At 38.4% G+C, this 16,364-nt stretch overlaps 1 protein-coding gene across 7 annotated transcripts in view; it reads left to right on the top strand.

The window, feature by feature from the left end:
* Positions 1 to 16,364, top strand: part of KIF16B (kinesin family member 16B) — a 151,001-nt gene that overhangs the window by 84,600 nt on the left and 50,037 nt on the right. For 3 of the 7 annotated variants that reach the window (XM_082481950.1, XM_082481946.1, XM_082481948.1), the window contains 4 exons: positions 3,941 to 4,099; positions 5,011 to 5,119; positions 5,654 to 5,704; positions 13,010 to 13,132. In XM_082481950.1, the coding sequence (XP_082338076.1) occupies positions 3,941 to 4,099; positions 5,011 to 5,119; positions 5,654 to 5,704; positions 13,010 to 13,132 (442 nt within the window). Of the gene's footprint in view, positions 1 to 3,940; positions 4,100 to 5,010; positions 5,120 to 5,653; positions 5,705 to 12,962; positions 12,981 to 13,009; positions 13,133 to 16,364 lie in introns of those variants that run through there. The other 4 variants (XM_082481947.1, XM_082481951.1, XM_082481949.1 and 1 more) reach the window with 4 other exon arrangements.

Raw genomic sequence — 16,364 nt, 5'->3', positions numbered from 1 at the left:
CGCCAACAAAGATGTTGAACAGTACAGACCCCAGTACCGACCCCTGAGGAACGCCACTGGTCACTGGTCTCCACTTGGACATTAAGCTATTGACCGCAACTCTTTGAGTGCGACCGTCCAGCCAGTTCTTTATCCACCAAGTGGTCCATTTATCGAATCCATGTCTCTTCAATTTAGAGACCAGGATATCGTGTGGGACGGTGTCAAACGCTTTGCACAAGTCCAGGTAGATGATATCAGTTGATCTTCCCTTGTCCCCGCTGTAACCCCTTTGTAGAAGGCCACCAGATTTTTCAGGCATGTCTTGCCCTTGGGAAGCCATGCTGGCTGCCACCAATCACCTCCTTGTTTTCTACGTGCCTCAGCAGAGTTTCCAGGAGGATCTGCTCCATGATCTTGCCAGGCACAGAGGTGAGACTGGCTGGCCTGTAGTTCCCTGGGTCTTCCTTGTTTCCCTTTTTGAAAATAGGGGTTATGTTTCCCCTTTTCCAGTCAGCCAGAACCTCGCCAGACTGCCACGACTTCTCAAATATGATGGCTAGTGGCTTAGTGACTTCATCTGCAGTTCCCTCAGGACCCGCAGATGCATCTTATCGGGTCCAATGGACTTGTGCACCTTCTCTCGCACTTGATCTTCACCTACAGTGGGTGGTTCTCCATTTTCCCAATCCTTGCCTTTGCATTCTGCATCATGGGCAGTGTGGCTGCAGTCCGTGTCAGTGAAGACTGAGGGGGAAAAAAGTCATTGAGTACCTCAGCTCTGTCTCTGTCCTGGGCAACCTGTTCTTGTGTTTCTTTCTGGAGAGGGCCCACACTTTCCCTAGTCTTTCTTTTCTCACTGACATACTTAAAGAAGGAGTTTTTGTTTGTCTTGATGTCCCTGGCCAGATTTAGTTCTATCTGGGCTTTAGCTTGTCTAACCCGATCCCTGGCTGCTCGAACGATTCCTCTGTATTCCTCCCAGGCTACCTGCCCCTGTTTCCAGTCGCTGTGGGCCTCCTTTTTCCTTTTGGTCGTGTCCAGGAGCTCCTTGTTCATCCATGCAGGCCTCCTGGCTTTTGTGCCTGCCTTCCTCTTTGTAGGGATGCATCGCTCCTGAGCTTGGAGGAGGTGGTCCTTGAATATTAACCAGCTTTCTTGGGCCCCTCTTCCCTCCAGCGCTTCTTTCCATGGCACCATACCAAGCAGGTTCTTCAAGAGGCCAAAGTCAGCTCTCCCAAAGTCAAGGGTGGGAATCAGCTCTCCCGAAATCAAGGGTGGACATTCAGCCTAAGTATGGGATGCTCAGAGAAAAGTGATTCAGGTAAGGAAGGGTCTTCCTATGTGGAAGAGGAGGAAGTCTTTTGTTTTATTTTTCACCTGAGCAAAAATTCACTGGGATTAATCCATGCAGAATGGAAAAAGGGCAGAATTGCCACTTTTAAATGTGTTGTCTGATTTGCTGATCCTAGGGCTTTAAAACCTGTCGTTATTGTCGTTATTGGTGAAAAAATGATGTGGGTTGTTTTTTTTTTTTTTTTTTTTAACTTGAGGTAGAATTTGTAATTTCTTTTTTTAAATATTACACTGGTTATCTGACTCTTTTGTCAACCCTTCAAACAGATGCTTGATTAGAAAAACCACCTTAAAGTAACTTGCTTCTAGCCAAATTGAAGAGCTCTTCTGTATTCTTTTCCTTTTAAACCATTATCAGAAGAGAGCAGTTACTTTCTATACCCTATGTAAAGGTCACTTTTTCAACATTTAGAGCCGCATTGTGTGGATTGTAGTCAAGGATTTTCAGTACTGATTTATCATTTTGTTGTGGATATTGCCATTATTTTTCATAATTGTCTTGAACATAAAATCTTGTTTTCTACACTAAGCATCTCGCTTGACTGAAGTCAGCTATAAACAACTGGAGGTTCCGTGAAAATAGACAGCTTAGTTAGCCCTCAAGAGATTGCTGGGTTGTGTGATAAGAGAAAAAATATGTTGTCAGCTAGAAGACTGAGGTTTGGAAAAGATACCAAGGAAGTGAAAAGGTCTCTTTTTTTTTTTTTTCTGTTTTTTTTTTCTTGTTTACTTTGAAGTCCTCTTGCAAAAACTAAATAAAACTTCGAAGTCTTCTAGTGCATGGCTCAGGGGCCTGAATAATTCAGTTCAGAGTGTTTTTATGAATGTTGTGGCAGAAGAAAATCCTAAGATACCTGGTGGTATGTTAAATGTTTCAGGCTATTTATCGCTCCTGTGTTTGAGTTTACACTTCGCAGTACGCAATGTCGTGGGCACTATAGTAAGCATATGTGTTTGTGTGTCTTATTATTTATCTAGATACCATTATACGATGATGTGCTCTGGTTCAGATCAGTGTTAACTCTCTGAAAATGTTTAAATGCAATATTCATTTGAAATGCTCTGTGAGCAAAAGTCCATCATAACTGGATAAAATGTGTTTTCCAATTTGAATAATACGTTAGCTCAAATTCTTTCACCTACAGGGTGACCCCTGAAACGATAATTTGGTGGTAACTTATACCGGAATAATGCATACGCATTTTTGTCTTTACTGGCAGAAGTTTGTGGCAATAGAATGACCATAAAGGAACTTTAGAGTCGTCTCTGCGACACCGGCGTGTATCGCTCACAAGTGGCAAGGTGCAGTTCAGTGTACTTGCTGGTGGATGCATCGCACAGCTGGATAAGTTTATAGCTATAGGATGTGATATCTTTTGATAGTAGGATGTTTACAAATCAAGAGATAAGTTTTGTTCCTTTAGCGTAATTCTGATTTTTGTGGTTAAATTGATTTTCCATAGATGCAAACACTCTCCTATATCCACCAGACATCTTCCATCCATTTTCCCTCAGGATACAACATTGTTTTGCTGCTAATCAGAAGAAACAGACGGCTTCTGGCAGTGCAGCAAAAAGTACTCTAAAAATGAAGTAACAATTCAGCCTGCTTTACTCCAACCTAAGCCTCAGCATTCATCATCTCTTTAATTTTCTGCTTTAACCTCCAGAATAGAGTACAGTAGTTGTAGCATTGTACTTTAGTTTGGATATGTGCAGTTGTAGGATAAGCGGTAGAATCTCAGCTTGGCATAGTTTCCTCTGGTTTTGCAGGAACTTCTTTTATTCTTTATTTTTCCAGTAACCTTTAGAAAAACAATTCCCTTTAGAGGCAAAAGTGGTCATGGAAATGGGGAAGATTATTACTGTGTTACTAATCTAATCTCAGCTACTTCACAAGTGAATAGTGTGTTCTGCATATTCTATTCTGTGCATAAATCTGGCTGGTATGAGGTGTATTTGTTAAAGTTAGAAGGTTTCCATTTCAAAAGATGACTTATTAGGTATATAAAATAAATCTTAGATATTTTATTTTGTAAGTAAATTTTCAAAGATATATATATACAGACAGAAGGAATAACTGGAAAATAAGATTTATATGTATTACACACTTTAAAGATTTTCTTACAGATATGTTTTGCCACTTAATTGGTTTAGGTTGCCTTTGTGGTTTTATTTTTTTTGGACTAGTGCTCTATTTTGCTTTTGTAATTCCACCCCCCTGTTTATTCATTTACTTCACACTGGAAGCTAATAAGTGAGGTCATTGATAGAGTTCTGTAAAGAGGAAAGTTTATTCAAGTGATGCTAATAGACATGTTAAGTCTGAATTAATGTTTAATGTGCTGAGTTAGATACCTATTGCATTGGAATTATTGAAGTTGTTTAAATTAATAATGCTATTGTAATGTGTTTTGGAGGCTGTCTCTATTTTTCTGTCTAAATATGCTTAAAGAACAATTATGATTTTTGTATTGTCATAAATTTTAATACCTATGATCTTACGTAAGTGTATTCCAGTGTAAGTCCGGTACTTTCCGTAAGAATGATGGGAATCAACGATACTCTAAAACAAAGTGAATTACATTTAAAGATCTCTTTATAGCCTGGACCAGGAAATTCAGCAGCTGAAGCAAAAAATTTACGAGGGTGATGGTGGTCAGAAAGGAAATCATGGAACGTTAGAAGAGAGACTCTCCCATACCACTTCCCCTACCAGCCCAACAAAGCTGCAGCCACCTGCTCCTCCGCTAGTCGATGGTAGGTAGGTAACCTGCATTTCTGCAATATTTTGGTAGGAATGCCAACAGCAGCTTTAGAAAAGAAATATTTTGAAAGACTGTTCTGCCAGGGCTGGCTGTAATTAAATACTGTAATTGTACTTAATGACTATTGTGGAAATAAAATTAATTTGCTGCATTTTACTTTAAATCACCAACAGGCTAATCTGTTGCTCCTGTGCAGTTTGTTTTAGAACAGAGGTTTGTGAAACTGTAGGCTTAAATGTATTTAAGTTGGTTTTGTGTTTACAGTTACTGGACTACATGGTATTGCTTTATATACACTTAAAGCAACAAGGTAAATGAAATTGTGTTAAGCCTTTTTTAATAGGGCTGCTGCTTGCTATCACTTAAAATCTGTTCCACAGAATGGTCAGGGTTGGAAGGGACCTCTGGAGATCATCTAGCCCAACCCCCCTGCCAGAGCAGGGCCCTCTCTGTTCTTTTTACGCTTATACATGCAGTTGTTGGTATCAACTCTTGGAACATTCCTTCTGTTTGAAGACCAAACCTTTGTTAGCCCGAGTAGCTGATACTGCAGAAGTGCTAAAAGCGAACCGATAAATAGCTAAGGATGCAACCCCAGCCTTCTGTTTCTTCTTCATCTCTCTTATCCTCTGCGCCACTTGTATGTAGAGCTGTACGCGTAACGGTGGTTTAACCCGTGGTCCATTACGTTGTCTAATTGCAATAACAAACTGTTAACCTTTGCCTATTAAATGAACACTTGCTCAAAAGACTGTGTTCCTTAAGGAGGTATAAAACTGGTCTAACATTAAGCCTGCCATTTAAGAGTTGTGCAGTACTTCGAGTTCATAAGCATTTCAAAGAGCCCTTTAGCCTGTCTTGATTTTTTTTATCTGAGTATACTTTTTTTAAACTTTTCTATATCTTGAAGGATAAATGCCTTTATTGAACAAGAAGTGCAGAGAAGGCTCCAGAATATTCATCATAAAGCTGAGGATAATGATGTTAGCCTGTCCTGGTCTACAGAAAGTTTAAAGGTGAGCAGAGATGAATAGGAAATCCTGACCTTTGATGCACCATGTGTAACCACTGATTAAGTTTTGTTATTCAATATTTTTCATGTTTTCCTATACTTACTCAATTTCAATTTGCCAAAAATTAAACAGTAAATTGGGGATACCAGTTTTCAATTTTGCTCGTCTTTTTTTCCCCAGTGGCTGTTTTATGTTGGATTCCATTTTTTTTGCAGGTATTAGTGTGTAAATGTCAATAGGAAGCTTGCAGATAAAATAAAAATCTTCACTTTATCTGTAAAATACATTGATAAAATTCCATCTGGAGGAATGGTAATTGTTTATACTTGCAAACAAATGCTTGTTTAAAAACTGGTGATCTGATTCATCCAAAGACTGGGTTGATTGACTTCTAAGCCAGTGGTTTAATAAATACCAGTAAGAAAATAGTTATTTTTGGCTATTAAAAAGAATGTCTCTTCCTAGAAATACTTTTAAATGAACTTATACAAGAAAGGCACTTTTAAAAATAATCACCTGTACCTTTTTTGTTCTTAGGATAATGAGAGGCTTAATAATGGCACTGTTCAACGCAAGCTGAAGTATGAGGTAGGTCATAATTTGTCAGAATGAAATGGTTGTCTTAAATCATGGCATGGCCTGTAATTAAATTTCTTAATGTTTAGCTGCATAATTAGAGCTTTGAATTCACAGCAAGATTAATGGCTAATAGAGACAGCAATGTATTTTGCCAGCTGGAATTAAAGTGATTTTGTGTTTTTTCCAGATTTGGCATGGCTTTTTCCTTATTTGAAAGGTGTGCTGTTATTGTGGATGTTTCTTCCTTGTTTTGTCATGATTCTTAATTTGGAACAGTATCCCTTTCCTGACTTTTAGAGGATAAAAGCACTTAATGAGGAGAGATTGCCTGAATTCAGAACTTCATATTTGTGACTCACAATGAACTCCCTACTGTAAGGGTGTCTAGAATATTAACAGCAGCTTCAGGCAAATTTGCCTTTGTCATGAAGGAGTCGTACATGTATTTTTAAGCTGAGGCTTAGACCTCTCCCACTGTATTTGGTTGCCTAACTGTTGCTTGAAACATGGTTAGTTGCTTGTTTTGGTGAGTAAATCCTAAATACCTTTATGGATTTAAACCTTAGTAGGAGGGCTACAGCACCTCCAATTTGGACTTTTTTTGGACACTTACACTGTTATTTTAAAACTGTGTCAGACTTTTTACACTATCTTTGATAGTATAGGATTATTTTTTTTGTGTGTGTGTGCATATGTGGAAAAATAATAAAGGGTTTAAAATTTCTGCATCTCCCTTTGACTTTCCTGTTGTTTTCGAGTAAAGCAAATATAAACTAAGTGAAATGGATACTGTACAAAGGAAAAGCAGTGGTGGGCTGGGAAGATCAACCATTCCTGAATCAGACCTCAATCACTTCTGTTGGATTCTCTCTCAAAATTAGAGAGATTGTAGAATGATTATACCAATTTTGAATGATTGTACAAACCTAATCAAAATCAATCCTCAATTTTACAAATGTTCAAATCAGAAGATTTTTTTTTTAAAGACATTTCTATTTTCTTCTTTTGAAATTTTTAACAGAAAAGTCAACAGTGGCAGCCACATTATGGCTTTCCATTTATGTCTAAAGATGGCAATTGTGCTTCTGAGTTGTGTGGAGAAAACACAGGAGTAAGAGACCGTAAAAGACAGAAGGAATATACAGAGATGTGGGATTCATTTTCCAGTTCTGGAAGAATCTCCTCCCCTTTTACATCAGAGAAGGCATTTGAGCGTGAAAAGAGTAATTCAGAACAGGAGAGCTTTGCTTGTCGTTGTGACATTGAATGTAGTTTTAATTCACCCCCAAATTACTAATACTTTAAAGAGTAAGAATGTTCCTTATCAGAATGTTTTACCTACTTCTTTACCAAGTCATCACTTAAATAACGTGGCTTATTCGCTCTGCAAGGTTGAAAATTTCAATCATTTTGACGATAAAATAGCGATTTCCCAGGATTGTGACAGCTCAAGAACTGAATCTGATCGTTCACGATTGAAACAGCTGTCTCCTGTAGGATCCTTAATGGGTGCTAATGAGCAGGCTGGCTTTAACAGCATATCGTGCCTTCTCTTTTCTCAGTCTCATGTGCATTCTGAAATAATAACTTGTAAAGGAAACAGCCCGTTTAAGACAGCGCACCCGACAATCGAAGACCAGTCTACTAATTCTCAGATTCCAACACAAAAAGCCTCAGGTTTGATTTCTTTTAAGTCAATAGCTTCTCGTTTTCCTGTGAGCCCGGAGCACACCTGTGGTTTGGGATATCTTTTCAGTAAGCTTTCCTGTCTTTACAAAGATACCAGTAATCAGCTGCTCAACAGTACAGTGGTTTCTAAACAAATTAAGGAGTTGGGGAGTTTGTGTGACAGAAGCGAGAGGTACGCACAAGCAGTATCATTAATAAAAAACCTGCCATTTATAAGAAACTTGCAAGTAAATGTATTCTTCAAGTCAGATATGGATCAAGACATGTCCCACTCTACCGATGACGCCAAAGCTCATACTGAAAATGTCATTCAGCCTGAATCCCCTGTGCAAGAGGCTATCACGATGTGTGCGAGCACAGAAATCTCTGCTGCCTGCGCGAGAAAGCCCTCTGAAGGCTTTGGATGCTGTTGTAAAACCGAAGAGCTGGAAAACAGTCTTGTGTTAAGACAGAAATTTGTGCATTTTCCTGATGTCCTTCTGAAGCTTCAGGTCTGTTCTTTGGAAAAAGTGCTGGAATTTTTGACCTGTGCCTTACCTCAAATTTGTGTTAGAACGGAGGAGTTAAAAGGTATATACTGGCTCGCTGTTGGCAATTGCAAAAAACCCGATCCCGAACCTGCTTGCTTGCTTTTGTTCAGCTCTGTTCTGTATGTTGTTGTTTCATCAGTCAAGCAAGACATCTGCCAGAGTTCCTTGGCAATGTTTCATGAGGTTCCCATCGTCACTATAAAGGAGATTCGAGTTGGCTTCGCTGGACAGAATATTAGTCTTCTGTGTTCTGCTGAAGATGGTTTACTCACGATATTTACCTATAACAAACACTTCACTCAAAGAATTTGCCATGACATAACAAGCATTTTGATTTCTACAACGAATGATGCTGTTTACTTAAATCACCGGCTCTTGAAAGATGATTTGATGCAGATTTCGCTTGACTGGACATCAGAAGTAAATGACTTAGTTTTTTCAAACGGAGTGCAATTGTCCTGTAAATTTAGAACTGAATTAGCCGATCTGGTTTACTTACTCCATGAAAATATGGGAAGTATTAAACCTTCATTAGGTGATATTCAGGTACTGCTATATACCTCAGTGAAAGTAGACTGTGCTAAGCAGACCGTGTATAGAGCTCTTGTTCTTACAACTACTCATATAGGTCTTTTAAGGGAAAACAATGTCTTTTATCCTGCACCTAACTTTTTGGATGCTTCATGCCAGCGATCACAATTTGACAGCCTTCAGTTGCACAGTTTGAATGATATCCGATGTGTAGTTTTGCCAGACAAAGAGAATTTCACAAAAATTGAGCTTGTGTTTTCTAGAAGGGGCAAGGTTGGATCTGATTCAGGAATTGTTTTTTCTAAATACTGTGAAAAAGAAATAAATGCTCAACTGACAGTCATCCCATCAATTCTTCAAACCAGTTTGCATCTCCCTTCGGAAATCTGGAAATTAACATTCAGTTCAAGTGAAGAAGCCATTTGGCTAATTATGCATCTGACTAGGTGTTGAAATCCAAATACATTCAGATACATTCAAAATAAGAGGCTAATGAATATTGATAAAATCCTTCTCTTTTTTTTTTTTTTTTTTTTTAATATATCAATAAGCAAGAGAGTCCTTTGGGCCTCTAAGGAAATACCGTAGGGTGCGTACACAGATTGTAGCAAAAATCATTATTACTTGAGTTTGTATGTTTTGCGAGGCTCTAATATGCTGTACATAATCTGCTTGGGAAGGTTAGGAAATTAAATGTTTCTATCTTATGTGGTAGGTGGATCAAAACTATAATTACAGCTGTGTCTTCTGATTTCCATTTTGGCTGTTGTTTCTGGCTCCCTCCATCTCCTATCCGTCTTCATTAATATCTTCTCCATCCCTTCTTGATTGCCTTTTCCTTAATCTTTCTGAACATCTTTGTTTTTCATGCTTCTCATCTGTTTTGTGCCCTTGATCTCAATATTTCAAAACATCTGCAATTTTTTTTTTTTTTTTTTTATCTGAACTGTAAGGTGCTTTTAGGTTCCAATGGTACATTCACTGTGTGCTCTTAACACTGAGGATGTCTGTAGCTTTTATACTTAGAATTTTGGGAAGAATAGTATTGACAATGCTGGTGCTTCTGATTTTTACATTAAGGATTATTGCACTCTCGCATTAACGTTTGTCACATGTGCAAAAGGAATTGTGCGTGGCTTATTCTAAGTTGTGTTGGCTGAGGTACCAGGGATTGATGGAGTTGCCATCTCTCTTCTCCTGCGTTTACCCTCTTTGCCTAGAGCTAAGATAGTGTAGATTATGTGGAAGCAGTGCAACAGAACAAGAAAAATGCAGAGAACATCCAAGACTCTGTTTAAATTTCCCCCTCCCCTCCTTTTCTTGCAGAGGAACTCATGGCTTTAAGTCATTCCAATTTATTTTGTCAAAATAGTTGACTTGTACTCCCCCACAACAGAATAAGTCTTTATATTCCCTTGATGTGAGCGTTTAAGGAAAACGTGATGTGAAAAATGAATCTGCTTAAAGGGTGTAAACAGGTGTTGATTTTGCTTTAAATAGCATTTCGACCTTTGGTCGTGCTACTATACCTGTGGTAAGACGAACATTTTGGGGTTTATGATCTGTGTACGTGTTTCTCGTGCTGTTAAATGGATAGTTAGCAACTGGGGGTACTGCCTGAAGGATGGAGTAAGTTTAACTCTAGACCTCTCTCCGTGTCATGTGCCTGCCTTGACTTTCCTCCTCTTCTGCTTGCTTACTAATGGGGTTGGTGATGCTGTGAGATTGCATCTCTTACAGTCTCTTTACTATTACATTCCAAGAAATAATGGAACTATTGAACATTAGTAAAAGATTTCTATTAGTCGAGACTTCCCTTTAGCTTAGTACAAGGTTGTTACCTGTTCCCCCTGTCGCATGTTCAAATAATAAGCTGCTGTCTCCCATCTTTTTGTTTGCTCTCTTGTAAAGGGAGTTAATACCTTTAAATCCTGTTGCCTGAATGTGCCATCTGCTTTGTTTGAGGAAGATGATCTTTGGCAGAAAGAACAGTGGTATCTAATCTGAAATTCTAAATTCTGCAAGCATATTTGTGGTAGAGGTGCAATCTTCTACTAGACAGAGTTAGACTTCAGTCTCTCTACTGGTATAAGAACATTTCCCATTTGTTCTTGCCATATGTTGAGGCAGGATAATGTAATTCACGTGGGATTTAAAAAGAAATAGCTTGCATTGGATGGGGAAGTTGTGTCTGGAAGGATGAAAGCTGGTTTGGATAGAGAATTAAGGCGTTGGGTTTTATTTCTCATAACAAAACTTTCTACTAACTTAAGGAAGTCCGAAGATGAGCAAAACGTGTCACGTTACTTTGAGGTATGGTTTGTCTTTTTAACAAAAAAGTATACACAAATATCTCGCAGAATACGGAGCAGGCAGAGTAGTTACGAGTTGGAGCATAACCTTGAGTCCGTTTGAAGAGTGGCTTCCTCACTGATATCAGTAAAGCATTTCTTCTGAAAGTTAACATGGAGCAGCACTGTCTGAGAGGACTGTCTTAATCAAGGCTGTTAAATGACAGCAGTTTCTGCAAATAATTCCTTTTCGGATTGTACCCCAAAGTTAAATGTTTGTGCGCGTTGGGTTCCAGATAAGACGGTTTTCCTCTTTTGTGTTTGTTTTCAAATCCAACTCGATGAATATTCTGCACTTTTATGAAAAAAATGACTTCACAGGAATATCTGTTATTCTATTGTAAATGAAACATAACATAATTATTGAAGTTTATGACTGTCAAAGCATTACTTAATGTATTAGGGCGTGTTTTTCACAGTATTTTGTGTTTGAGATGATTTTCCTCTCTGACCATTAGCTGTTTGTAATAGTTCCCTGAAAATGACTGCCAATAAATTACATGTTGACAGAGGTGGCTTTAAGAGTGACTTTATGGTTTTATTGTTGTTTTTAAAACCGATGATATTGTTGTCAAGGCAATGAATTCCACTTTCCCCCAAGGAAAGAATTGCTTACATTTCTATGCTGTAGAAATCAGTTTTAGTTGAAAAGCCAGTAACGGGGAGAAGTGAAAGAAGGGCAAAATGGAGAGGAGAAAATATTTATTGTGGGAACAAAATTTTGTCACTAAAACTATTTTTCCATTCCAATGCAAACTTTTCTTTGTATTTTGACGCAAAAAAAAAAAAAAAAGTTTGTGGAAAATATCTTCTAGAATAAAGTCCATTAATTGGAACTAAAATTCACTTTCTTTGTATTTTCTTTTTCGCTACTCTTAATGGTAACATTAAGGGAAATGACATTGGCGTTTATAATTGACTAGTAATGAAATAACAGCCTCCCCTTCTTGATAGCCAAGTGAGGATGCCAAAAAGCTGTCTGTAAGAAACAGTATCCAGAGAGGCGTTGAGGAATGAGTTTCAAACTTTTCTTCAGCTCCTACACAGTATCACGTGTACTGGGAATCACTAAGAGCTGCTACAGAGAGCGACCAAGTGTCAATGAGCAGAAGCGTGAGCCACGATCACGTGTGGGGATAGTGTTGGTCAAGACTGAAGAATTTTGACCAAGCAACGTGTTTCATGGTAGTTGCTTAGGGATTGAAAATGAGTATTGAGAATACTGTATCTATAGTGATGCTATCCATCCCTTATGACCATATCATATATATTTGTATTTATAACTTTAAAGTGATAGTTTTTCAGCCTTTTTTGTTATTGTTAACTTATATTTGTCATGGTGCCGTTTGTGTTTTTTTTTTAAAGTATAAGTTCATTAAGCTTTTCAGACCAAATGTGTTCAACTGAGAAAGTGGAGGACTTCTTAAAAGGCAGTTTCTGTACTTATTCACTGTAAATGCTTATGCTACTTTTGGACACACTCACCGCAAAGCATTAATCTTTTCAGTTGCAAAAATATTTTAATTTTGACTTAACTTCAGAGTTACGGATTCCATCTGGCTGTTAGAGGAATGTGCCTTTATTACAAATACCTTTTTAGACTTTTTTTTTTTGTAAAGACCAAGAAAATATTTCTATTAATTAGATATTATTTAAAGAAAATAGCAGGAAACTGTTCTGACAGTGGATTACTATGTTATCTGTACCTTATTTAATTATCAAATGAGACTGGATTTAAAAGTCTAAGATCTAGGCAATTTCTGAATTGCCTCAATCCCCTGCAGTTTTGCATGATATCGTAAACAGGCTTGTTATAGAAAGATAAGACATACAAAAAATATGGCTGACTGCGAAGGCTTGATTCATATATTTATTTTTTTCAAAGAGGGTCAATACAACGTCTTCTGCGTCCCCTTGTTTTTGATATCTGAGCTGAAAACGCCTTTTCAAAGAATAAGCAATAACTTTTGAAGACACCTCACCTCAATTTTTTTCATGCATAACAAAATGCTAGGGCTTGCTGATAAAAGGAGGTCTGCTTTGTTTTCAAGTAACTCCTTCATTTTTGAAGTAACTTCTGCCTCCTCCATGCTCTCTTTCCCTGCTCTTCTGGCCAAGAACCTTTTCTCATTTTTTAGTGAAGTTCTCTTTTTTTTCCTTATGTAGTGATTTTGGTTTTCCTTTGTTCTCCCTATTTGGTATGCACATGAAAGCGGATGGTCTGTCGTTCTCTGGGAGCAAATCCAGACGACCTAAAGGACCCAATTAAAATTAGTATTCCACGCTATGTCCTGTGCGGGCAGGGAAAGGATGAACACTATGAGTTCGAAATAAAGGTAAGTGCTTTTCAGTTACTTCTCCCTTAATGTTTGGGGGTCTCTGTGGACATGTTGTTTGCATTTGTACAATGGTAGCATCATAGTCGCAATAATAATAGAAAAATGCCTTTTGTTTAAAACCAAGTAGTTCCTAGTTTGCTCTGTCCAGCTGTCAGTGTTGACATCAGTGACAGCATCTCACTTAGCAAAGATGGAAACAGCAGCTGGAAACGCACCTGAGAATCTGCAGATTCCAGAAATCACCCCAATGAAATATAGTGGGAGTTTTTCCACTAAGTGCAATTTTTGGTTCTGTCTCTTTCTGTTGTCTAAGTGGCCTCAGTACTGCTAAATAAGAGAGGTTGTGACAAAGCACGCACAATCCAGGACACTACAAAGATTGCTGTTTTCCAAGTGGATCGATTTGTGCACAGGAGTTTGGTGATCAGACTCTTGGGGTGAGCAGTTCCAGATCCAATATCCAATAATTCAGGTGAAAGTGTTGCAGAGATGAGGATTAAGTGCGTGTTACTTGTAGGAAAGCCCTTTATTGAGATGTGAGTGCCAGGTATAGAAAATTATTAGACTTAAAATATTTTCCTGTAGTAATGAAAGCATAATTACAGCACTTTGCACGTATCCACAACAAAGGCTTGATTCCTTTTGGGTTCTTTTGGTTGTTCTGATTGTTCCCACCTTGCTTTTCCAAGGTCTCGATTCTCCAAACTGTTAGCGGATTCCCCTCCTTTCTAGTGGCTTCCTCAGTTGATCTTCTCTGCAGAAATGCTGGAAAAAAAATGCATATTCATTATGTTTCCTCTGGTACTAAGCCAGTGTTTTTTTTCAAAGCAAGATGTGAAATCTAATTGGAAATGTGTTCTCAGTGCATGTGGACATGTAGCATAACTGATGTACATGGCATCAGAGACAGAACTGGCAGCCGCCTTCTCTGAATGTACTGCCAGATGCTTCGTTAGCTGGTGTAAATTTGGAGGAGTGACCTGCCCTCACAGTGTGCAGGACCATTTTTGAACTATGCTCACATTCTCTTTTACAAAGGCTTTTATTAGGATGGGCAACCTTAGCTCTGTTTGAGCTAATTAAATTTGCATCTCGAAACGTATTGCACAATTTGTAGATGGAGTGCTTCCTTTTGCCTTTTGAACTTTGAATTTCCCGGGGCCAGCGAAAGCCCAGAGCCATAGAGACGCTGAGAGAAGAGTAAGTGCATACAAAACTTCCCCAAGGACTCTTCTTGGTGCCAATGGTTTTCAGCACACGGGATTTACTAAACTGAGTAATGGTTAGTGAAGGTAAATACAGTAAAAAGGTATTTTCTCTTTTTAGTAAGTTGGTGGATTTCTTTTCCAAGTATTGTCCCGTCATCCCTAAAACACATGTAAACATCTGCAAGATCTTAAGATGAAGGGACGGTTGAAAAGTATGTGCAGGAAAGACTTGGACTTACCTGGAAGGAAATGTAATAGAAGAAAAATGTTGGAAAGGGTTGGGATTCATAACCAGGAAAGAACCGGAGGATGTATCAAGGAGAGATACAAAGGCACATGAAACTAGGTTCCAGCAGTTCTCTTGCTTGTATTTTGTTTCTGTGAGAAGTAAGGCTTGCAGCCTGACCTCAGTAATGGCATGGAATGAGCGGATGCTCTGGCTGAGCGTGGGGTGTATGGAACGCCTGTTCTCTTCTGTCATACTTGCCGGTACCATCTTTTCTCTCCCTCCTGTGCCATTTCTGGGCTGCCTCTAAAACTGCTGCTTAAATAGCTGTTTTGATAAAGTTCAAAGCAAAGAAGTGGATGACATAAGGGGTAGGGAATGGGCTATCACTTTAATAGTTGTATTCCATTGCTGTCCATTCCTTAGAGCACTAAATAATTTTATTGAAGCTCCTACGGACCTTAGTTTGGCAGTCTTTGGGGTGTTTCTTACAGTCATTCCCTTACACAAATCAATCAACTGTTGATGCATTTTCCTTTGCCTTCAGGTCTCTGTATGTCACAGCTTTTGCTGTGGTCAGGATTTGGCTCCAAGCTACAATCTGCACACCTTCCACAACCTTTTGTATTTTAAACCTTGCCCCTGCAGAGCTCCTAGCTCTAATTTAGTCTGTATTAATCTTCAACAGCTGTTACTTTTGTTCTATGGGAAATCAGAATATATGGCATAGTGATATATATATATATATTTTTTTTTTTTTTTTCCTTAAAAATCAGGAAGGTAGGAAGACAGGGGATAGAGAAGAGAATGTGTACCTGTTTATTTCATCCCTTCTTGATAGGTCAGAATACTACATCAGTTGTTGAAATAATTTCTTATTTCAGCCGTACTTTACTTTGTTTGAGTTAATTTTCAGGTGATCTCATACCAGAATATGTGTCAGTCTTAGGGAAGGACTGAGGCATTGTCAATCTCATTTCCTTTGCCAGCTCCCCAATAAGCTTTCTTCACCAAGGTTCCTCTTGCTCTTGGGAAAATGGGTAACAAACCTATTTGCACATAACAGCACTTTGAAATCTGACAAAGGGACAAGGGGTGATTGAGTGGAATTGTAAACCTTTGAATCCTAGGTATCTCAGAAGTATTGTCTTCAACAGATGTTTCTAGTCATTACGTTAGTAGTTAAATCCTGCCATATTGCTGTATAGAGGAGCAAATATAACAAATTTGTATATGTAACAAATATATAAATTTCTTTTTGTGAGATGCAGTAGTAAAGGTTACTTCCTTCATGTGCCAAAAGAGAGAGAGTTCATTCCACTTTTCTTAGCAGCATCGCGGTCAGTTCATTTATCTTTCAACCCTAACATACCGTTCAAAAATGTCGTCTTTTAGTTCAGCTTCAGCATCTTCTCCATCTAGACATATATAACATTTGGGAATGGGCCGGCAAGGTGATCTGTCCACTCAGGTTCTTCCGCTGGATACAGATCCTACTTTAAGATGTTGAGTGACTCTTATGAGAACCTATTGGAGGGAGTTCAAAATAGAAACAAAACCATACTTATTTAGAGTTAAGATGCCACCTTCTCCTTTTGCAGCAAGAGATATCACAGAGCTGTTTGTGCTGGTCTCCTATTAAGTATTCAGTCTGAATAGATACATTTCCAAAAAATCCTTCCATTTGAGTGACAGGTTTATATGTTGTCTTTAAAGACATGATGAAACGGTAGTAGCTTGATCAGGTCTAAACGTATTTATGTTAGAGCTGAATCAGAGTCCCAACAAACTATTC

The sequence above is a fragment of the Vanellus vanellus genome (genome assembly GCF_965231255.1).
Source record: "Vanellus vanellus genome assembly, chromosome: 3".
Taxonomy (NCBI): Eukaryota; Metazoa; Chordata; class Aves; order Charadriiformes; family Charadriidae; genus Vanellus; species Vanellus vanellus.
The sequence above is the reverse complement of the archived record's forward strand: the minus strand, read 5'-3'. Positions and strand labels throughout refer to the sequence as shown.